Source organism: Lithobates pipiens, unplaced genomic scaffold (genome assembly GCF_037356315.1).
Source record: "Lithobates pipiens isolate NorthernLeopardFrog02 unplaced genomic scaffold, aLitPip1_a1.2 Scaffold_27, whole genome shotgun sequence".
Taxonomy (NCBI): Eukaryota; Metazoa; Chordata; class Amphibia; order Anura; family Ranidae; genus Lithobates; species Lithobates pipiens.
In genome coordinates, this window is record NW_027507788.1 from 163,154,310 (window position 1) to 163,178,324 (window position 24,015).

Below are 24,015 nucleotides of genomic sequence, written 5' to 3' on the forward strand. Positions count from 1 at the left end.
GGGTGGTGACAGGTCCTCTTTATTGGGGGGGGCAATCAGTGTGATTGGTGTACACTGTATGCGGTAACGAGATGTTACCGCAATCTCCTCCTCACACACGATCGGTGTGTGAGGAGGAGAACCCGGTAACATCCCGTTACCGCGTTTGTTTACATTTTAGTGATCGGCTGTGAAAGGATCACAGCCGATCACGTGGGTAAACAGCCGGCCAATGGCTGTTTACCAGCGTCGGTGACGAGCAGTGTTCCCGGGGAACACGCCGCCACCGACGTTCGCGCGCATGCGCTGTGCACGTTCGGGGTGTGACCATCTGTGATCGGCCAGGTAGACGCAGACAGGTCGTACACCAAACGATTTTTATTTGAAAACTTGCCATTGACAAGCCCAATAGGGCTAACTCTCCACATATTGAAGGGGGGCTGTGTGAAGGGGCCTATGACGAAGCCTCGTTCCACCTCGGTTTGCAGCAACTGATCAATGGCCTGCTCGTCGGAAGCTGCTGAGCAGAGGTTTCCGCACTCATAGGTTGTGTGGGGCAGGGAGATGAGGCCGGTATGGAAGCCTGTAGTGAAGCCACCGATGAGGAAAGTGGCTAGTGAAGGAGTGGGGTGCATGGAGAGGTAGAAGCCCAGGCATAGGACGTCTATGCGGCTCAGTCATGAGCCCTTGTGAGCTTTAACCTCACACAGATTTCTGGGGTGCGCTCTGTGACATATGACACAGACGTGCAATAGGCGGCACTGGCTAAAATTACATGAGCCATAGTTGTAATTATTACAAATGGCCGCACCCCCCATGGTTCGGACCGAACGCCCAAACTTGTCCACTTGAGTTTTCGGTGTAGAGCCTGATGGGCCTTGGCCTGTGCCGGAGGTGGAGGGGAACTCTACCGGGCGGCTAGCCGTGACGTTGGCGCACCAGGGGGCGGTATGGGTGGAGGACTGGCAGATGGCACACAGAGGTGAACGAAGGCCGGCAAAATGCCGGCAGAACAATTCGGTGTCCATCAGGCTCCAGTCCGTGGGTGATTGGAACTGTGCCAGTTTAGCGGCTACTTTGGCGGAAAAGGAACGATGGTAATCATAGAAGGCGAAGCCTCCGTATTTGTAACCTAGGTCCACCACTGTGTGGAGGTACAAGTCCAGCTCTTCCCTTCTGGCGGGGGATGCTGAACAAATGACGTCTCTAAGCATCCCAAAAGCTAGGGCAAACTCTGGGATGGAAAGTTTGCGGTTCTGCCTGGGATCCTTGGCTTTGAGGACTACGGAGACGTCTCCCCATGTGTAGGCCTTGTTCTCAGCAAGGTCGTGGACTGAGATAAGCAGGGAGGCAAGGTTGATATCCTTGCCGTCCAAGATGTCCTTCCTTATGCCGGCCGGCACCAGATGTGCTGGGTGGACAACAGGACATGTCCCTGCGTTACCTTTCGACAGTGGTAGCGGGACTGTAACTGGAACAGGGGCGGCTGTGGCTGGGTGAGCCTCTAGAAGCGTCACTCTGGTCTGGACGTCCGTGACCGTGTTGTTTAAGGACGACACCATTGAGTGCAGCTGAGAAATAGCCGCTGAGATTGACTGGAGAGAAGCCTGAGGTGGGGTACTGGGCCCGGCTGTAGCTGGAGGGGTGGAGAGGAGCCTGAAAAGCTCTGCCTTCCTAGCGGTAGTGGGGAAGGGAATGCCCTTGCGTCTCAGCTCTGCCGTCAGCCTGGGGATAGTCCAACCCCTGTAGGACTGTATGCTGTCGCTCACTGAAGGCGGGCGAGGAGACAAGGGGGCGGTAAAGTCTTCGCTGCCGACTTGGGACATGGCTCCAGGTGAATCGTGCCCTAGGAGTGATGTCCTATCTCTCTGGGGACGAAGGATGGACGACCGGAACCTATAGAGAGTGACATAAGTCAAGACTGTTTCTCTATTTTACCAAGTGAATCCACCTGTTGCTGAATGCCAAGGCGGGAGCGAACGCGTATACATATATATATATATATATATTGTCACGAGCCTTCATATATATATATATATATATATATATATATATATATATATGTATGCCAGCATGGTTGCTGTCGCATTTTTACGCCTTCCCCTCTCTCTCTCTTTTTTTTTTTTTTTTTACCTGAGAAGATAACGTCCAAGCTGGTGCAGGGTGGACCTACTGAACTTGACTGACCTGGAGAGAGAAATAACAGATGACAAACTGGTGAGGAGCCTAACAAGTAAACTGAAGAGTGACGCAAACGGTTGGCTATTGCGAGCGAGGTGCACCGGTGAGTAGACAGTTTCGTCCTAATTCCTTTCATTATCACCACCATTAGTTCATCATTTTCCTTTTTTTTTTTTTTTTTTTTTTTTTTACGCTGTCCCAATCCGACGTATCATTTGCGTAAAGGATGGGATGACCTGTGTCCAATGCGGGAGCGTAAATAAGTGCTGAATTTGTGACCGTACAATAAGGCAACCTGTGGAGAAAATGAAATGTGGCCGTTCCCTCTGGGGCACACCAAACCGAATCGATGCATCACGGATGCTACTGGATTCGAGCCGGAGCGCTGTAAGTGACAGTAAAATGAGGTATGATTGCCATGACAGAGGCACGAAATGGTCATGTCGCAAGTGCGACTGACAACAAAGCGGACTCTGGAGCATGTACTGAAATGTGGAAAATAACCTGGGGCGAACCGGAACGAATCGGTGCATGTGAAGGTACGACTGGATTCGAACCGGAGCGCGGAGCGTGACAGTGAAATTAAATTTACAACTTCTGTCATGACAGAGGCCTGGATCGGCTAACCGCGAAATGAGACTGGAACCGAACCGGTCTCTGGAGCATGCACTGAAATGAGGCTGAAAAAATACCTGGGGCCGTCCGGACGAATCGATGCACAGGGATGCAACCGGATTCGAACTGAACGCACTACGTGACAATGAAATGTTTCCCATGATAGAGCTACGAATCGGAGAGGACGCAGCCTGCGACCGTCAACGAGTGGGCTCTAGAGCATGTACTGAAATGAGGCCAACGCAACTGGGACACGTCGATCGAACCTGTGCGTTGAGAAATGCGACTGGTTTCGATTCGGAACGTAATAGGTGACAGTGAAATGATTCCCATGACAGAGACCCGGATCGATTAGCAACGAGCGGGCTCTGGAGCATGTACCGAAATGAGGCCGAGCAACTAGGGGCACACCGGAACGAATCGGCGCATTTAGCGGATGCGACTGGATTCGAATCGGAGCGCAGTGAGTGACAGAAATGAGTGAAATGATGAAATGACCTACGTGAGCCAGCTGTGGCAGAGGTACGAATCGTTGTGCCGTGTGATGCGACTGGCAACGATTTGTCTGTAGAACACGGTGATGAGGCAGACAACATAACAAGTTACGAAAACAGTGCAGTTTTTCTTCAAGCAATTTCTACTGAAATTAGGCCCGTGAAATGAAGGGCGCTGCGAAAATGGTGCGTTTTGAGTGATAACGACCCGGTTTCGTAACGAATGACTCGAGATATTTCAGGTTTAACGATACTCAAAAATAGAAATGTTTCTAGTAAAGGAAGGTCAATCGAGACCCTTACCTGCGGCAGTCGAGCCAGAGACGTTGTACAAAACACGAATGGGAACGAAAACCACGAGACTGCTAGTAGAGAGAAGTTATCCGAATGGCAACGAAACTCGAGCAGTCGGCCTAGTGACGTAGTATTGCGCACAGGAAACCGACAAAGACCACAGGCGAGTGGGCTGGTTAAATACCCCCCGGGCTCCTCCCATAAATTCAGGCAACCATACTGGCCTTCTTACATATATATATATATCTTTTTTTTTTTAATTCTTTATTTTAAAAACACATGAACAATTCAGTGCATAGCAGTACATTTGTAGACAGCCATGCGGTCTTGCATAACATTATCACAGATTTATGTTGAGTGAAATAACAGAGAAGATCCGGAATAATGGCATTAAAAGGTACTGTATCTTTGTATAATGGAAGGTTTTCATTAAGCAGGCATTTCCATTGAGTCAAGGATGGTGCAGAAGTTTTTTTCCAATGCATAGCAATGCTTTTTCTAGCATAAGTAGCGGCCATAACCCTCGATAGGGCGGCCTTGACTTTTGGGCTTACCGGTTACCTCTGCTTGGCTTGCTCTTCCACGTCTAGGGGTTCCCAAGGTTAGTACCCAACAACTTTGGACGTGGACACCATAAAAGTCCTTTAGAAAGGTTTTTATTTGCAGGGGTAACATCCAACAAACACAGTCTCGTATGGGAACAGAGGGCAAGGGTGAAGAAACTCAGGCACCTTGAAATCTTAGTCATCAGTCTCTAATACAACCAAGAGAGTAGCCACTTGCAGCTAGGTGCTTCAAGGCTGAACAAATCTCTAGCCAGAGATTATGGCAGTAAGCACTTTGATCTTGAATAAAGCTTGCAACCGAAAATAAACAGGAACCTTTCCTCAGTACCTGGAACGTTCGCTGTCTCCTTGGCAGTACTGGAAAAGCGTGTATTCGTTAATGTCCTTGACAACCCTGCAACCAGGCACTTCTTGGGATGCCAGCTTGTTGGTCCTCCTCCGAAGAGTCCTCCCCCGGTCCCTTACACAAGCTGTGGTGCCCCTCCAAGTTGAGAGCAGACCCGGAAGCCTTGAATCCTCCCTCAGTTACTGCGCCTCGGACCAGCCGGTTCAAAGACTCGGGAACAGATGGATCCTTACCCCAGACCATGCGGGTCTAATGGGGCTAGTCAAACCGACCATGTTGCGGGGCGGCACGCGCTCCCGTGACCGGGACCCCTTGCGGGGCTACCCCGGTCCAGATCCAGGAACAGGCAGCTATGACCTCACAAACGAACCCTGAACACATGACTTCAACATCTTAAGTACCCTTCCCCAGACTCCTCAGCGGAGCCAGACGCACCCGTTGATTGGTTCTGGGGAACACTGATACCTAAAGCATCCAACCAGGCCTGGTTCTGGGCCTGTCATGTGCACCTAACTGTACACATGACCAGGCAGAACTCTAACACAGCCCATCCAAACTGATGCCAAAGTTAAACCTACATAATCAGCCCTCAGAACCACTTTACTGTTCTGAGGAAAAAAACAAAATTTGTACATAGAAGACACCTTGTCCAAACTGTCGCCGCTACACATAGAAAAGCAGCAGCCCAATCAGAGTCCTTTTAGCAACAGTCGGTATAATTGTTTCTATGAGCCCAAGTAAGCACATATCCATCTTTTTTTTGGGAGTGTGACCGAGGCGACCAGATTAATCAAATCTAGTACCTCTGTCCAGTATTGCCGAATCTTGGGGCAGAGCCAGAAGATATGTGAGAAGTCACCTGGTGAGTTGTTGCATCTCCAGCATTCTGCGGAATGCTCGGGTTTCATCTTCTAGAGTCTATTTGGCGTGTAGTATGCTCTGTGTACTATTTTAAAGTGCACAAGCCTGTCTCGTAAGGAAACCAGGAGCTAATTGGAAAGTCCCAGATATCATCTCAATCATTGTCCATTGTAGGAATGTCTTGTAGCCAGCAGGACCAGAGCTTTTCCAAGGGTGGGAGAGACACATATTGCAGGTGTTCATATAAGCGTGAGGTAGGCTTTTCAGCACATCTAGATCTGAGTGTCATCTCCAACCCTGACTGGACCATGGTGCAGGAGGAAAGCGGGAATTGCGCTGCAAAGGCTTGAGATAGTTGTAGATAGCAAAATATGTAGTGTTGTGGAATTTTGTTGGCTGAGGTGAGATGCGTTAAGGGGACCAAGATATTCTGCGACACCATCTATGATATGACTAACGCCATATTTGGTCCAAGCATATGGGTCTGGCAGGTGTATAAATTAGGAAGGTTAGGGTTTAGCCAATTAGGGGTATTCGGTGAAACTTTGTTATTTGCATATTTCTCTATCATCAGACCCAAGCCTGCAGGGTGGTACGCATAGAGGGAGTAAGAGAATAAGTGGCATGAGGTCCCCTAGATATCAGGAATTTATGCACCTCTAGTGATCCCACCACTGCTGCCTCTAGCTCCGTAGAGGAGTTTGTGCCATCAGGGTCCAGCCACCAGGCAACAGTTACCAACTGCGTGGCTAGAAAATATTTGTAGCAGGCAGAGAATGCCATACCGCTCTGCTTTCTTGGTCTCATCCATGTGGTCAGTCTGTATCTGGGTGGTGAAAGGCCCCATAGGAATGAGACAAATAATTGAGTTTGTTTCTTAAAAAAGGGTTTGGGTATCCATTGAGGGGAATGTCGAAAAAGGTAAGTGTGTTTAGAGATGATTTTCATTTTTAAAAGGTTGACTCTACCCCACCGGGATAATGGCAGATTACCCTTGTCAGAGAACTCACAGTGGCTAATCCCCATTCCGCTAATGCTAATGGACATTGTCAGAGAACTCACAGTGCTAATTCCCATTCAGCTAATGCCAATAGCCATGCTCAGTGTCCGACAGAGGTAAACGAGTTCCGTAACGAACGTGCGCACTCGCGCATCCATACGAAAGTGTGCATTCACGTCCACCAATCCTGGTGCATGGCACCCTATATAAATAGAGTCTCTGCCTGATACCAGTGCTGTATCGTTATCAGCTTGTTCCTGAGTTCCTGGTTGTTGTTTGACCTATTACCTTGCTCCTGACAAACCGGGTTTCCTTGACCATTCTCCTGAATCACCCCTGCCTGTTATCTACCTTTACCGATTATACAGACCTCAGCTTGGATTCTCTACTACGGCTCTGCTTCCTGATTCTGTACCTCGCTGCCAGCCCGGGGCCAACCTCTGCCTGTCCTTGACTACAAACTTGCCTTCCGTTCATATACCTTGTTGCCAGCCAGTAGCCAACCTTTGCCTGTTCCTGATGTTAAAGTTGTTCCTGAATCCATACTTAATTGCCTGGCTTCCACTGAACAGTTCTGGTGATCAGTCTTCACGCCTTCCTCCGAGAGGATCCTGTATCTCCAAACTCCAGCCTTCAGCCTGAAGGCACCTGCACCCTTTCGTTGCCCCAGCACTCCATGTCCTCACTACCAGGGGTGATGGGACCGGAACTGGGCAAGAGGCCATCCTCAGCATTTCGGACTCCGCTGTAAGGTACGTAACATTACGATCCAGCCAAAAGGGGGCCTCACCTTTAGAAGCTGTGTGCCAGCAGATTACAGCCCTTAACCAGGCAGTCCAGGGCCTGCAAGATGGCTATTGTCAACATGAGAAAAGAGTGGAGTCATCGTCTCCAAGCACCTCAACTTATCAGGCGGCAACAGCATCTCGGCCCTCCGGCCCAGCACCCTCAGTAGTGGTGCCACCCAAATTCCTTCTTGCTACAACCCCGTACCTTCTCTTTGGAGAGCACTAAGGTGGGGTTCATCGTCTCACTACTCCAGGGGGTACCCCAAACTTGGGCTCACCGCTTATTGGAACAGGCCAGCCCTCTGTTGGACACTATGGACTCTTTTCTGAATGAAATGGCTAAATTATATGCGGACCCTCAGAGTGCCACAACCGCGGAGGCCAGTCTCCATGCCCTCGAGCAGGATCGTAGGCCAGTGGAGGACTATGTCACTGACTTTAGGTGGTGGAGTTCCTGATACACTATGGAATGATGCTGCCCTCCGTTATCAGTTCCACATTAGACTCTCTGAGGCACTGAAAGAGGAGTTGGCCCGTGTTGGAATTTCCAGTTCTCTCAAGGACCTGATCCAATTGTCCATCCAGATAGATCGTCCTTCCAAGACAACCCCATGACTTAAGTTTGGTCTTTAGTTCTAAGATAACTGTGTCTAAATTAAGGGGGTGTAATGTGTAGCTTGAGAGGATATGTTTACACCTAGATATTTGAAAGTATCTACCCATTGGAGGGGGTGTCTGGGGGGGCCGTTGCCCTAGCTGCCTGGTCAATTAGGAACAGTAGGGATTTAGTCCAGTTGACTCGTAACCCAGTGACAGTCGCAAAGGTGTTTTGAACAGATAAAGCTCCCTACAGTGAAGGGCCCACATCACCAAGGAAGAGCAGCATGTCATCAGCATACAGGGCTACCCTCTCCTCCAGCAAACTGATGTGCAGACCCTTGATGTGGGGAGAGGTTCATAATGTAAATCACTCAGAGCACAATTGTAATATTAATTGTAATAGTAGTAATAATTATTCATAATTATTAATTATGAATAATTATAATTGTAATATTAATGTGATATCTACATAAGCAGGTGTATAACAAAAACTTTCATTTGCGTTGATCAAACAGAACAGTTATTTGAAAAGATACTGAGTGTATATTTTGTGTCTGTTCTCTAGTTATTAATTTGGAACCACTAATTAATATGAGAATATATTTTTCTATAAAATTTCCAGAACAGAGTAAATAATGTCACAGCCTCAGTGAGAGTAAAAACTGCCCCATTCTTGGTATCAGTGGATGGAAACTGTGCCCCATCATTGGTGACAGTGAAGCGAATAGTGTCCCATTCTTGGTATAAAGGGGGGGGGGGAGAATAGTATCTTGCAATTGGTATAGGTGGGGGTAATAACATCCTTTTGTTGGTGTCAGTGGGAAGAATGGTGCCCCATCATTGGTGTTGGTGGAAGGAATTATGCTCCATTCTTGGTATCAGTCAGAGGCTTTGCCTACATCAAAGATGGCTGCTGTATGTCGAGAAGTCTAACTTCTGTCTAACTTCTGCCGGCATCTTAATGGCGTCATTTGTGGGTCAACAGCCATTTTGAATGTATCATTTCCAGATTGCTGATCTGTGGCCCAGCTGCTTCTCAGCCCAACATAGGGAAAAAAAGTGTCAGGAAGAATCGGGGGCCCTCCCCCAGACAGCGTGCCGACATCAAGGCTTCCCAGCTGGATAACTGGGGATTTCCCGGGCTCTGCACCCTTACTGGCACATCACCCAGGCTGCTGGAGTGGCAAACAAAAAGCTCCTTTAGGGAAAAAAAAGGGAGAGGCGGGAGAGTTTTTGGGGGCACAAACTGCCCCCTCCACATTCTTTCCCCCCTCTGAAGCTGGTCTGCCTCGCCTGCATTTAACAGATGGGAAGTGGGAGGCATTCAGGGACACCTGCCCGAAATAACCAAAAAGAAATACAAACAACAAACTGGGGATGCTGTTCTGAGGGCCAGCTTTTTGGATGCCCTTTTTAGAGCCCTTTCACACTGAAAGCACCCGGGTGTCTGGGGTTTAAGCGGCACTATTTTTACCACGGTAAAGGCATAATGAACAATAACAATGATAAATAGGATGTATTTGGGCTGCGTTTCTGGAACAAAATGATGTCTACCTCTGTAAATTTGATGGGATTCTCATCTCTAGTAACATTCCACTAATAGTTTTTTTTTTTTTCTTTTCAGGATGGATGGTTTTGGTGGCATTGGTCTTGGTAGGGTTAGGTTCTGGTATTCTATTGTATAACAACAAAGAAGACCATAAATCAAGGTAAATAAAGATGCATATTTATATATTGAGCCATCTGTGTGTTTACAGCTAAAACAAATATGATTCAAGCACTTTCTGCACGTTTGATCTCTAACAGTTCATTGCTTCTGTAGTCATTTAGACTAGGGTGGGCTCGGGCCACAGAGCATGCGACCTGGAGCCCACCCAGGTGTGTTACAAAAGCGAATTACATTTCCCTGTTGAAACACGGTTTCTCAATCCGGCCAATCAGAAGTGGATGTGAGACTTGTTTTCCGATTGGCCGAAAAGTGAAGACTCCCAATTGGCCACCGAGGAGGGAGGAAACAGAAGCCACCGCCGAGAGCAGGAGAACAAGGAGCCATCGGTGATGGAGAATGGGAGGCCGCCACCGAGCAGGGGGAAAGTTGCCGGTGATGGGATAAGTGCTCTTGACCATCCGACTGACCCAGGGGGGTGGAATACTGTTTTCCATCCCCCAAAATTTTTTCCCACCAGCTGCCACTGCTCCTGTATCTGTTGTGCGGTTTGTAATATCCAGAGGTGTGCACTACAGAAACACTATATACACAACACTAAGTGATAAGCACAGAAACAAACAATACCAATGTAAAAATGACAGTATCACACTGGGTGTTCAGGGCTGTCCTGGGTGCAAATAGGAGCAAGGATGCAAAATACAGTATAGGTGCTGCACCTGTACACCATCATAAACACACAACCTGCAGCCACCAGGAAAAAACTTTTGCAAGAAGACATTAGGCCTCATTCACGCAGACATGCTCAAGCTTACATCCATGCAAGGGCCATGTTTGCCCGAACAGGATGCACAAGTTTTCTGTGCATCTTTGTGCAGGCAGTCCCAATCATGTTTATGGGAAGCAGCGTCTGCACGGAAACAGCCACTGCTCCCAATCTGACATCCGTGTGGGTCAGGTTTGTATGTGTATGTCCTTAAACACAGGCAATCCAAATTCAGGGGAGCGCATAGCTCTCAACTGTCCCCGATTTGGAGAGATTGTCCCTGATTTGGAGCAATGTCCCTCTGTCCCTCATTCCTCCTCATTTGTCCTTCATTTTGGTCTGCTCTATATAGATGTACATAAAATGCACGATCTATCAAAAAGTGTCCCCCAGTGCTAAACCTTTCATCGGATTTCTAAATTGCTGCATTTGTAAATTCCAAAAGCCAATATGAAGGAATAGTAGTGGTAAAAAAAGCACTGGGTTGTGTTTTTTGTACAATTCTCCTTTAAGGGGGTGTGTCCTATGCCTGCATACTTTTGCAGATAGGTGTCCCCCATTCCCATATCAAAAAGTTGGGAGGTATGGAAGCCCACCTGCATGGATGTCAAATTGGGAGCAGCTGCTGTGTCCATACAGTCAATGCTCTTAATAAACATGAATGGGACTGCCTGCACATGGATGTAGAGAACACCTGTACATCCAGTGCAGGAAAAACACAGCTCTCATGCAGTTGTATGCTTAAGTATGCCCATGTAAACAAGGCCCTAAAGTGTTATACAATTTGCAGCATACCAATTTTTAAATGTGGTGGCTGCTTTCGTTTTCTCTTCTATTTATTTTCACCTGGTGATTTGGCCAGTAATACACTTGGGGTTCATTTACTAAAATTGGAGAGTGCAAAATCGGGTGCAGCTCTGCATAGAAACCAATCAGTTTCCAGTTTTTTTTTTGTCAAAGTTGAGCAAGCTGAAGTTAGACACTGATTGGCTACCATGCACAGCTACACCAGATTTTGCACTCTCCAATTTTAGTAGATCAACCCCTTCGTGTCTAAGGCCTTGTTCCCCTTAGTGCGACATATGCTCCGACTTTGGGAGGTCATGTCGCATGCAGGGCCAGTGCTACCACTAGGCAGCTGCTTAGGGCACACTACCGCCTAGGGCGCAACCAGGGCTCCGAAGACATCATCACCCACTGAGGAGGAGGGGGATATTTGCAGTGACTCACTCAATCAGCCTCCTCTCCTCCTCCGCCCTTGAGATCTCAGCTGTGCTAGTGTCCAGGCAGCAGCCCTGTCAGCTCTCTTCCCGCCTCCCACCCTGGGCTATGTGCAGCCATTGGAGGAGCAGGGCGGGTGGCATCATGGACAGAGACAGCCGGGATGGATCCACCCAGGCCTGGACTGGCCTTGGGGCCACCGGGCCACTTGTCCTGGTGGAGCCCAAAGCTAAGCTGCTCCTGCAGCCCGCCCCGCCCACCAAGCCTGTCTGCAGCCGGTGTTCTGGCAGATAGTGTCCTGCCATCATATAGTGTCCGCCCTGTACTGCGCATGTGCAGTACGGGGCAGAAGAAGCTTCGTTTAATCTCCCAAGCTGAACGGCGCTTGCGCTGTGAGTGGAGGTGGTAGCCCCACCATCCAAGCGGACATACGGTTGTGAAAATTAGAGGGCCCCTCGCGGGCAAGCTTAGCTCGCCGCGCTTCGGGCTCGGCCTCGCTGCGCTTGGCTCTTTTTTATTCCTACTCTATGTCCCCTTGGATGGTGGGGCTAGAACCTGGACTCACGGCACAGGCGCCGTTCATCCTCGGCTATTTTTGGAATCTGTGTTGCTGTGTACGGCGCCTGCGCCGTACACAGCGGACACTATCCGATAGTGGACCTTATATGATGGGACACCGGCTGTTGGGACCCAGAGATCGGCTGACCTGTCATGGAGGAGGAGTTGAAGGAGGTCTCCCCTGCACGAGTTGTGACTCACAGCCTGTAGAAGACCCCCCATCTCCTGATCTTGGAACAGTTGACACTGACTGCCGTTGCCTGACACGTGGAGGGTGCTGGAAAAAAGTGCCAGTGATTATAACCTCCTCCCTTCTCCTGCCAACCTGGCTGTACCCCCCTCCACCTGGCTGTACCACCCCCCTCTCCTGTCCACCTGGCTGCATCCCCCTCTCCTGTCCACCTGGCTGCAAAGCCCCCTCTCCTGTCCACCTGGCTGCAAAGCCCCCTCCACCTGGCTGCATCCCAGCTCTTCTTTTCATCTGGCTGCACCCCCCTCTCCTGTCCACCTGACTGCATCCCCCTCTTCACCTGGCTGCACCACCTCTCTCTTGTCCACCCGGCTGCACCCCCCTCTCCTGTCCATCTGGCTCTGTCCTCCCTCCACCTGGCTGCACCACCCCTCTCGTCCACCTGGCTGCATCCCCCCCTCTCTTGTCCACCCGGCTGCATCGGTCCACCCGGCTGCATCCCCCCCTCTCTTGTCCATCTGGCTCTGTCCTCCCTCCACCTGGCTGCACCACCCCTCTCGTCCACCCGGCTGCATCCCCCCCTCTCTTGTCCACCCGGCTGCATCCCCCCCTCTCTTGTCCACCCGGCTGCATCCCCCCCCTCTCTTGTCCACCCGGCTGCATCCCCCCCCTCTCTTGTCCACCCGGCTGCATCCCCCCCCTCTCTTGTCCACCCGGCTGCATCCCCCCCCTCTCTTGTCCACCCGGCTGCATCCCCCCCCTCTCTTGTCCATCCGGCTGCATCCCCCCCCCTCTCCTGTCCACCTGGCTGCACCCTTCCTCCACCTAACTGCATCACCCCCCTCTCCTGTCCACCTGACTGCATCCCTCCTCTCCTGTCCACCTGGCTGCATCCCCCCTCTCCTGTCCACCTGGCTGCATCCCCCCTCTCCTGTCCACCTGGCTGCATCCCCCCTCTCCTGTCCACCTGGCTGCATCCCCCCTCTCCTGTCCACCTGGCTGCATTCCCCCTCTCCTGTCCACCTGGCTGCATCCCCCCTCTCCTGTCCACCTGGCTGCATCCCCCCTCTCCTGTCCACCTGGCTGCATCCCCCCTCTCCTGTCCACCTGGCTGCATCCCCCCTCTTCACCTGGTTGCACCACCCCTCTCTTGTCCACCTGGCTGCACCCCCCCTCTCCAGTCCATCTGGCTCTGTCCTCCCAGCACCTGGCTGCACCCCCTCCACCTGGCTGAACACCCCCTCTCCTGCCCACCTGGCTCCACCCCCCCACTTGGCTGCATACCCCCTCCTTGTCTACCTGGCTCCATCCTCCCCTCCACCTGGCTGCACCCCGCTCTCTCCTGTTCACGTGGCTCCACCCCCCTCACCTGGCTGCATCCCCTTCTCCTGTCCACCTGGCTGCACCCCCCTCTCCTGTCTGCACCCCTTTCCTGTGCACCTGGCTGCACCCCCTTCTCCTGTCCACCCCACACCTGGCTGGATCCTCCTCCTACCTGGCTGCATCTCCCCTCTCCTGTCCACATCTGTCAGCTGAGCCTCCCTCCTGAGCAAAGACCAGGAAGTTATGTGTAAGGCGCTACTTACTGGACCGGCATTCGCATACCACAGGAGCTGTGCTCAGGGAAGCAGCTTATGGACCACCATCTGTGTTACATCAGCTTTAGCAGAGTACAGAGGAGACATCCAGGGTCTAATAGACCCTGAATGTCTAATAAAGAATACCTGTCACATATATGCTATCACATAGGGGGCTGTTGGTCCCCTATGTAATGACAATAAAAGTTATTTAAAAAAAAAAAAAAGAATAAAAAAAAAAAAGTTTTAAACATTTAAAGAGATACAAAAAAACAAAAAAACATTTTAGAGCCTACATGTGTGGTTATGCATCACCACACACGTGTGGGAGCAATAATTCTATCATCAGAACTACTGTATAACAATAACCTGATGTCCTGTAGGGGCTTTTAAAGTGTTGCCTATGAAAAATATAGGGTACTGAAGTTTTTCACCGTTTCATGGGTGAACACATGCAAAGCCCCTATAGGTCATCAGTTTAGCGTTATCCAGGAGTTCTGCTTGTAGAATTATTAAATTCATTTTGTTTTTAGTAGCTGGTCTTGCCTAGGGCGCAAAATAGTCTAGCTCCGGTCCTGGTCGCATGGGGAGTATAAATCAATGGTTCCCTATTAGAATCATCTTAACCACTTGCCCACTGGGCACTTAAACCCCCTTCTTAACCAGGCCAATTTTCAGCTTTCAGCGCTCTCACACTTTGAATGACAATTACTCAGCCTTGCAACATTGTACCCATATGAAATTGTTGTACTTTTTTCATATAGAGTTTCCTCTTGGTGGTATTTAATCACCACTGGGTTTTTTATTTTTTGTGCTATAAATAAAAAAGAAAACTTTTGTAAAAAAAATAAATAATTTTTCTTGGTTTCTGTTATAAAATTTAGCAAATTACCGTAGTAATTTTTCCTCATAAATTTTGGCCAAAATTTAAATTGCTACATATCTTTGGTAAAAATAGCCTAAATTAGTGTATATTATTTGGTCTTTGTGAAAGTTAGAGAGTCTACAAGCTATGGTGACAATCGCTGAAACTTTATCACACCTGATGTACTATTTCTGAGGCACTAACAAGCCAGGAAATTACTAATACCCCCATTGACCCCATGTTGGAAAGCAGACAGTACAAATTATTTAGTGAGAGGCATGGTGAGTTTTTTTGAAGTTGTAATTTTTTCCCACAATTCTTTGCAAAATTAAGATTTTTTTCTCAAAATTATCCTATTAACAGGTTATTTCTCTCACACGGCATATGCATAGTTAAAATTACACCCCAAAACAAATTCTGCTACTCCTACTGAGTATGGGGATACCACATTTGTGAGACTTTTACACAGCCTGGCCACACAGAGAGGCCCAACATGCAGGGAGCACTGTCAGGCGTTCTAGGGACATGAATTACACATATACTTTCCTGACAACCTATAACACTTTTGAAGGCCCTGGAGCACCAGGACAATGGAAATGCCCACAAAGGACCCAATTTTGGAAAGCAAACACCCCAACGTATATTCTATGATGCATTATGAGTCTTTTGAACAAGTAATTTTTTTCCACAAGTTTTTGAAAAATGTGGAAAGAAAATGAAAACACAATTTTTTTTCATGCCACTGACGGGCACTGATGAGGATCCACTGATAGGGTGGCACTGATGCCCATTTACTGATCAGCACTGTAGAGCACAGGATGTGGCACTGTAAAGCACAGATGTGCACTGATGGGGAATTGCTGGGCAATGACAGGCACAGATGTACACTGATGGGGCATTGTAGAGCATTGATGGGGCACTGCTGGGTACTGATGTGCACTGATGGGATACTGTAGAGCACTGCTGTGGCACAGATGTGCACTGAAGGGCAGCAGAGAGAACCAGACATGACGCCGGTTTCTAGACAATGATCGCTCCATCATTGGATGGAACTATCAGGTGGTAAAGGGATACTCAGATTGGCCCTTTACCCTAAACCGTGGCACGCCGGGTCCTGAGCAGGGGGCGCATGGGAGCGGGATTCTAGGAGGACGTTAAGTGGTTAAGCGATTGTAAAGGTTTGTTTTTGTTTTACTTAAAATAACAAACCTACAATACACCCCCCCCCCCCCCCCCCCAAGACCACACCAGACCGAAGGGTCTGGTGTGGATTTAGAGGGGAAACCCTACACCAAAATAAGAGGGCAGGGTCTCCAGATGACATCACTGGATGGGCACGCTCCACGGCTATACAAGAAATGGCACAAACCGGAGCTAACACAGCAGCGGAAGCTAGCGGAAGGAGAAGAACCGGCTGAAGAACCAGAGGAAGAAGAGAGCTGAGGGGGAAGAACTGGATGAGGAACCAGAGGAAGAAGACATCAGCAGAGGGAAAAGAGCCGAAGGAAGAAAACATCACTGGAGGGAGAAGACGTCAATGGATAAAGAAGACACGTTGGAGCATTATTATTATTATTAAAGATGACATTCTTCATCTTTAATAAACAACTTAGACAAAAACCTGTGTATTGTTTTTATTTATTTTTGACAGTTATTTGAGTGAATGAGTAGGGGTACAATATAGTTGTACCCCTAGTTGAAGGGGGCTTCCAGATTCCGATAAGACCTCTGCCCACAGACCCCCACAACCACAGCCCAGGGTTGTTGGGAAGACAAGGTGCTTTTGTAGAGCATGTGGCCAGTTTAGCAGGAAGTGGCTGAATTTTGATCAGCATGTGGCAGTCCCCTCTTGACAAAAAAAACGATCTTTAGAACATCTTCTGTCGAATAGACAAGTTGGAAAACTTTTCTCAATCAGCAGCTGCAGCCACTAATCTGTCCAGAAGAGGGGATTCCTCCATCCGCCTCTGTGTGGATGGTGGAATCTGTTGGGTGAATAAAAAAATAAATAAAATAAAAAAATATAAAAAAAATGCATATGGTCAGCTTTAGATGCACTAGCAAATTTAGATAGACTTGACTAACAAACTAAAGTCAATCTCCATATAACACTTTTATAGCTGGTGGTCCAGTGACCTGCAGTTTTCTGCATTGGATAAAGGCTGTGCCGTCATATAGCAACACACATTAACACATATAAATGCAAGTCAATATGAATAAAATGAATAAGAATTTATGCAAACGTGTGCTACTGCATGTGCATTTTCAGTGCAGTTTTATGTGTAGTATAGTGTGAAAAGGACCCTTAAAGCAGTTACAATATTTTTTATTACATTTGGCCTTAAAGGTTTTTATATCATTGAATGATGACCGCTTTAAGCACTCCTGTCAGTGGTGGGTAATTTGTATCAAATTGCCACTTCTGCTCTAATTGACACTTTTGCTGAACAGCTTGGGGAAGAAAACAAGCTTACTGGCAGGATCACGGGTGAAAAATTAAAATAATCATGAAAAAAAGCAAATTAATGCAACCACCATATGTAAAGAATGGTAAACTGCTAATTACTGTAATTTTGGGTTACGATACACCTTAACCAGTTCCCGACCGGCGCACAACGATGTACGTTGGCAGAATGGCACGGGCAGGCAAACTGGCGTACAGGTTCGTCCAGTTGAATTTGCCGCCTTGCCATTGCGTGCATGAGTCCGGTCACGGGTCCTGTGGACTCGTTTGCCACGGGGATACCCGTGATCGTCTCACGGGGAAGGAGAACGGGGAGATGCTGTTGTAAACAGCATCTCCCTGTTCTGCTTAGCAACAAATGACACTGATCTCTGCTTCCTGTGATTGGAGCAGAGATCAGTGTTCACTAGCACACAGCCCAGCCCCCCACAATTAGTAACACGCCCCTTGGACACACTTAACCCCTACACTGCCACCCCCTGGTTAACCCCTTCACTGCCAGTGTCATTTACACAGGAATCGGTGCATTTGTATAGCACTGATTGCTGTATAAATGACAATGGTCCCAAAAATGTGTCAAAAATGGCCGATGTGTCCGCCATGTCGCAGTCACAATAAAAATCGCTGATCACCGCCATTACTAGTAAAAAAAAAAATTTAATAAAAATGCCATAAAACTATCAATATAGTATAATATATTTTGTAAACACTATAAATTTTGCGCAAACCAAAAAATAAATAGCATATTGCGATTTTTTTTTTAATCAAAAATATGTAGAATACGTATCGGCCTAAACTGAGGAAAATAATGTTTTTTTTAGAATATTTTTGGGGGATATTAATTATAGCAAAAAGTAAAAAATAATGTGTTTTCTTCAAAATTGTCGCACTTTTTTTGTTTATAGTGCAAAAAATAAAAACCGCAGGGGTGATCAAATAACACCAAAAGAAAGCTTTATTTGTGGGAAAAAAAAAGATGTCAATTTTGTTTGGGAGCCATGTTGCACGACCGCGCAATTGTCAGTTAAAACGACGCAGTGCCGAATCGCAAAAAGTGGTCTGGTCATTAGCCTTCAAAATGGTCCGGTCTGAAAGTGGTTAATTCACGTCTTGTTCCTAACATCTTTGCTATAAATGCATGCAAAAAATAAAAAATGGATAAAGCTTATATTTAAGTGGTGACACAATGAGATTTAGGGCTATCGAGTTCCTGTCTGCGAGATGCAGTTATTACAAAGCTGACAGAGAGAGTCAAAAACACAATTTATTTCATCAAGCAATTGCTCATTTTGAGTGCACAGAGCAAGACAGTTCTGCTCAAACTTCCTCTTGTCACAGGCTTAGCAGGGGGAAATCTTAGTAGTTGGATGAGGATTTCTATACTGGTACATCATAAAAACATATGGGGAAAGGTTATTACTACTGACACTGTTTTTATTGCCCTGTTTGACTCTTGTCCCAGTGACACACCTATACCACTCATGTCCAGTTGAGGAAATGAAAGATATTCTCCACAATTTTTAATATTTTTTGCAAGCATCTGAACGTCTTCATTTTTTTTGTTAGAATCTTCTGAAAGAAAAGACCCTGGAGAATAAAACAGGGCCATTTTTTTTTTATGTTGCAAGTGTAGCGCTACCCTCATAAGGCCCCTGATACAATCTATACCCCACTGGTTGTCCCAAATCTGCAAATCCTCTGTCACCTCTGACACCCTAGGTTCAGTCATTTTTACCAACTGTCACCCATAATCTTACACAATACCAGTGAAACAGTTCAAGGTTGTTCACTGTGGTAAAAGGGACACATAAAAGTGTAAAACATAACACTAAGTTGCAAAGATATTTTTATCTGAACAATATAGCAAAGGGTAGGGAACTGAAACTTAATTTACAATGTCAAGTTCACTCCCCTGTGTTTCCTCAACCCACATGCCCTTAACATCAGTACAACATGACAAACATTATGCAAACAATTGTGGTTAAATTGGCTGGCTCCTTTAGAGTTCCAGAGAAAATGAAAGCAGACCCTTTGTGTCAAAAACAACTTTAGTCACTTGAGCGAATAAAGAGAGGGTAAAAGGATTGAAGTGTTACTCCGTGGAATCCAGCCAATCTTCAGCTAGCCTTGAAGTATTAAGCATTGGGTAATCCTTGAAGACCCGCATCCAATTCGCATAAGTGTGAAACCAGCCTTAATATTGTAATGTAGAAAGAAAACAGGAAGCATTTTGATTCACAGAGTCTGGCTTTTCTCTGAGGACGGCTGCTGCCTTTAATTATATCTTTTACCATTGGGTTTACAAACTTTTATTCCCCCCCTTCGCTCTAATTTGCACTTATCCCGTTAGGTATGTGCCCAATTTTATTATCCATAGAGTTTCATCATACATTGTATGTTATATACATAAAGGAGGTATAACCTGGATGACTCTTAGCACCACATCCCAATATATATGGAAAAACACAACATGGGCAAGGGATCTAGCCCTTAGGGACTTTCAAGGTGCTGATATACCATAATACAAACAATATCAAATGGAAAGAAATAGCATAAAAATAACACAAATTTTTATTATACACAAGAGATACAAAACAATATAAAAAATAAAAGCACTTGATCACATTATTTGATTAAGGATTTTGATACAGTTTACGGAGCTTATAAAATATACCACTCAACATGTTTCGCTCAGGAGTAGTAGGACTGGACCATCTATGTTTGTTTAGGTCCTATTTTTGGCAGCTTTCCTATGACCTCCGATATGGACTGCCCGTGCATCAATTTTTTGGGCTTTGACTTTGATCCCAATACATTAGAACATAGTCGGATGGGACGCGCAGTTATATTACTAATATGGTGTGTAGGTGAGATCACATGTTGGATATATATTGTCTATACTATAAACGTGTTTCAATGCTCTTTATCCTGACCTTTGTGTACATTTTACTGTATTTTGTAACTTCAAGCTATCTTGTCTTAGTGCTAGTTAGCATGAACTATATCCATGTATGTACCCAATTTATTTTGATTTATGTATTTATTTCATTTACAGTTTATCTACTAGATATACCAACTACTCCTGAGGAAGCTCATTTTCGGAGCAAAACATGTTGAGTGGTATATTTTATAAGCTCCATAAACTATCAAAATCCTTAATCAAATAATGTGATTAAGTGCTTTTATTTTTTATATTGTTTTGTATCTCTTGTGTATAATAAAAATTTGTGTTATTTTTATGCTATTTCTTTCCATTTGATATTGTTTCTATTATGGTATATCAGCACCTTGAAAGTCCCTAAGGGCTAGATCCCTTGCCCAGGTTGTGTTTTTCCATACGTTGTATGTTGTCTATTTTTTTTTTCCCTCTGTTTATTTTGTTGTGCTGGTCCATTTACTCTCTTTTCAATGTCGGGTTGGACAGCTAAAGCTCCAGCATCCCTTTGTCAATGCAAGAGATTTAAGTAGTATTTCACCAAACATGTATATCATTGCAGATTTTTTTTGATTTTCCGGTAATATCAGAAAATTTCAGTTGCTGTAGGTCAAAATTGAAAGGTCCTTTGTATTGCATTAACCTATAAAAAGGCTTGCATGAAAATTATCTAGGTTATATCTTTTTAACCACTTGAGGACCGCCGTATTGCCATTGTACGTCAGCACAATGGCACAGGCAGGCACAATCACGTACATCTACGTGATTGCCTTCCAGCGGGTGGGGGGTCCGATCGGACCCCCTCCCGCTGGTTACGGCGGTCTGATTCGGTCCAGGAGCGCTCCGTGATGAGGGGATGGCCGTTGGTTTTCGGCCACCCCCTCTGGATCGCTCCTGGCCAATGAGAAGCTTCCTCCCCTGTGTATTGTTTACACAGGAAGGAGGAAGTGATGTCATTCTCCTCGGGGCGGTCTTTTTGACCGGACTACGAGGAGAAGAGTAAAAGTAAGTGTGCACCAACACTACACTGACATGTAGGTACACACAGGCACACAAACCCCCCCCGATCCCCCCCCCGCCCCCCCTCCCCCCCCAGTCACAGTGTCACTGATTGCATTGATCATTTCTTTACTGATCAATGCATTCAGTGTCAGTTGTGACAGTAAAAACTGTCAGGACAGTTAGTGTTAGGTCCAGGGTAGCCCCCTATCACCCCCCAATAAAGATTTAACCCCCTGATTGCCCCTAGAGTTAACCCTTTCACCCCCTTTTGCCAGTGTCACTAAGCGATCATTTTTCTGATCGCTGCATGTGTCGCTAGTGTCGCTAGGTAGCTAGTTATTTTTTTAGGTTCACCGCCAGGTTTTTATATCGCTAGGTACCCCGATATACTACCCAATAATGTTTTTAACCCCCTGATTGCCGCTAGTTAACCCTTTCACCCCCTTTTGCCAGTGTCACTAAGCGATCGTTTTTCTGATCGCTGCATTAGTGTCGCTACAGTCGCTAGGTAGCTAGTTATTTTTTTAGGTTCACCGCCAGGTTTTTATAGCGCTAGGTACCCCGATATACTACCCAATAATGGTTTTAACCCCCTGATTTCCGCTAGTTAACCCTTTCACCCCCTTTCACCAGCGATCACAGTATAAGTGTCACTGGTGACGCTGGTTAGCCAGTTAGTTATTTAGGTTCCCCGTCAGGTTTTTATATAGCGCCAGGGACCCCCATATACTACCTAATAAAAATTTGAACCCCCTGATTGCCCCTAGTTAACCCTTTCACCACTGATCACCGTATAAGTGTTACGGGTGACTCTGGTTAGTTTGTTTTTTATAGCATTTTATATTCAAATCCGGAAGGCAGTGCTTGGTTTTCGGGGTCCCGTACGTGGCTAGGCTCCCAAAAAGTCCCCCACATGTGGTATCCCCGTACTCGGGAGAAGCAGCAGAATTTATTTTGGGGTGTAATTTGACTTCTGCCCATAGCATGTGTGAGCAATATATCATTTAGTGACAACTTTGTGCAAAAAAAAAAAGTTTGTAATATTCCCGCAACTTTTGGCAAAATATAAAATATTCCATGGACTCAACATGCCTCTCAGTAAATAGCTTGGGGTGTCTACTTTCCAAAATGGGGTCATTTGGGGGGGTTTTGTGCTATTTTGGCATTTTATGGCCTTCGAAACTGTGATAGGTAGTGAGGAGTTAAATCAAAAATTTGCACCCTTAGAAATCCTGAAGGTGGTGATTGGTTTTCGGGGTGCCGTGCGCGACTAGACTCCCAAAAAGTCCCACACACGTGGTATCGCCATACTCGGGAGAAGTAGCGGAATATATTTTGGGGTGCAATTCCACATATAACCATGGCATGTGTGAGCAATATATCATTTAGTGACAACTTTTTGTAAAAAAAATTTTTTTTTTTTTTTTTTTGTCATTATTCAATCCCTTAGGACAAAAAAAATAAATATTCAATAGGCTCAACATACCCATCAGCAATTTCCTTGGGGTGTCTACTTTCCAAAATGGGGTCATTTGGGGGGGATTTGTACTGCCCTGCCATTTTAGCACCTCAAGAAATGAGATCGGCAGTCATAAATTAAAAGCTGTGTAAATTCCAGAAAATGTACTCTAGTTTGTAGACGCTATAACTTTTGCGCAAACCAAAAAATATACGCTTATTGACATTTTTTTTACTAAAGACATGTGGCTGAATAAATTTTGCCCTCAATGTATGACTAAAATTTAGTTTATTCGATTTTTCTTATAACAAAAAGAAGAAAATATCTTTTTTTTTCAAAATTTTCGCTCTTTTTCCATTTATATCGCAAAAAAAAAAAATCGCAGAGGCAATCAAATACCATCAAAAGAAAGCTCTATTTGTGGGAAGAAAAGGACGCAAATTTCGTTTGGGTGCAATATTGCATGACCGCGCAATTACCAGTTAAAGCAGCGCAGTGCGAAATTGCAAAAAGACCTCTGGTCCTTAAGGTGTTTATTGGTCCGGACCTGAAGTGGTTAAACAAAGTGCTTTTCTCCTTGAAAAAAAGTGCAATTTGGCGGAAAAAAAAAAGTTGTTTGCTTAAGGAAATACAAATACATATATAGCAGTAAAATAAGGATAGTGCCTAACATAAGAAAGTTACATTTTCTTTAACAGTTTACATCAGAACCCTCTGCAGATGTGCATCCAAGGTCAAGTTGCTTCCAGAGCTGCACTTGTAATAAGCAAGTAAGTAACTGTCACTGATTACATGCAAACAATGTCAATGGGTGGGAACAAGAGATGGGGTAGGCAACTCTGGAGAGGTGGCAATCTACCTGAACGACATGGAAGAGATCAAAGACCAAGAGCACAGCAAGCTTTTTTATGCTTTTGGTTAAGGTCAAGGTCCATTAAAATGTAAGGAAGAATAACAGCTGACATTTTTACAAATCCGCTTTATATGCAGAAATTGACTTTTAGGGATAGCTCTCAACCAGGAGGGATGGTGAAAACTTGTCAGATCAAAAAAAGTAAGGAAAGTCTGAAGAGTTCATATGTCAGTAGCAAGCAATGCAGGGTTTATGGGTCAACAGTAAGTAACCCAGCATTTAGAGGTTAGTAGTATGTAGCACAGAGTTCAAGGGTCAGGAGTAACAGTATTCAAAAGTTAGTAGTAACAGCCTCTGTAACAGTGGTAAGTAATGCAGAAGATGTCAGTAGTATGTAACACAGCATTCAGGATTCAGTAGTAAATAAGAGGTCAGGGGTCAATAAGTAAGGCAACTTTCAGAAGTCAGTAGTAACACGGAATGCAGGGGTAAATAGTAAGAATTGCAGAGTGAAGGGGCCAATAGTAAATAAAGAATTCAAAAGTCATCTCAGAACTATTGGGGCTCATATAAATGAGCATATTGGGAGTCATTTTGTGCTATATATTTCTTCTCTCTTTTAAGGTGAATATGAGTTTATGATTTTAAACAAGGTTTCTTACAAGGAGACTTTACGAGTCTTCTCCTTAGAGTTTTTTTCTAAATCGTAATTGAGAATTCCTGTCAGCCAGACAA

The 24,015-nt window shown here is 46.0% G+C and overlaps 2 protein-coding genes across 4 annotated transcripts in view; one reads left to right on the forward strand and one right to left on the reverse strand.

Moving 5' to 3' along the window:
- Positions 1–24,015, reverse strand: part of LOC143934323 (uncharacterized) — a 532,031-nt gene that overhangs the window by 320,047 nt on the left and 187,969 nt on the right. The window lies entirely within an intron of this gene.
- The window catches only part of LOC143934322 (CMP-N-acetylneuraminate-beta-galactosamide-alpha-2,3-sialyltransferase 4-like), a 308,070-nt gene that overhangs the window by 197,258 nt on the left and 86,797 nt on the right, over positions 1–24,015 (forward strand). For both annotated transcript variants that reach the window (XM_077457838.1, XM_077457839.1), the window contains 2 exons: positions 9,349–9,433; positions 23,126–23,197. In XM_077457838.1, the coding sequence (XP_077313964.1) occupies positions 9,349–9,433; positions 23,126–23,197 (157 nt within the window). The remainder of the gene's footprint in view (positions 1–9,348; positions 9,434–23,125; positions 23,198–24,015) is intronic.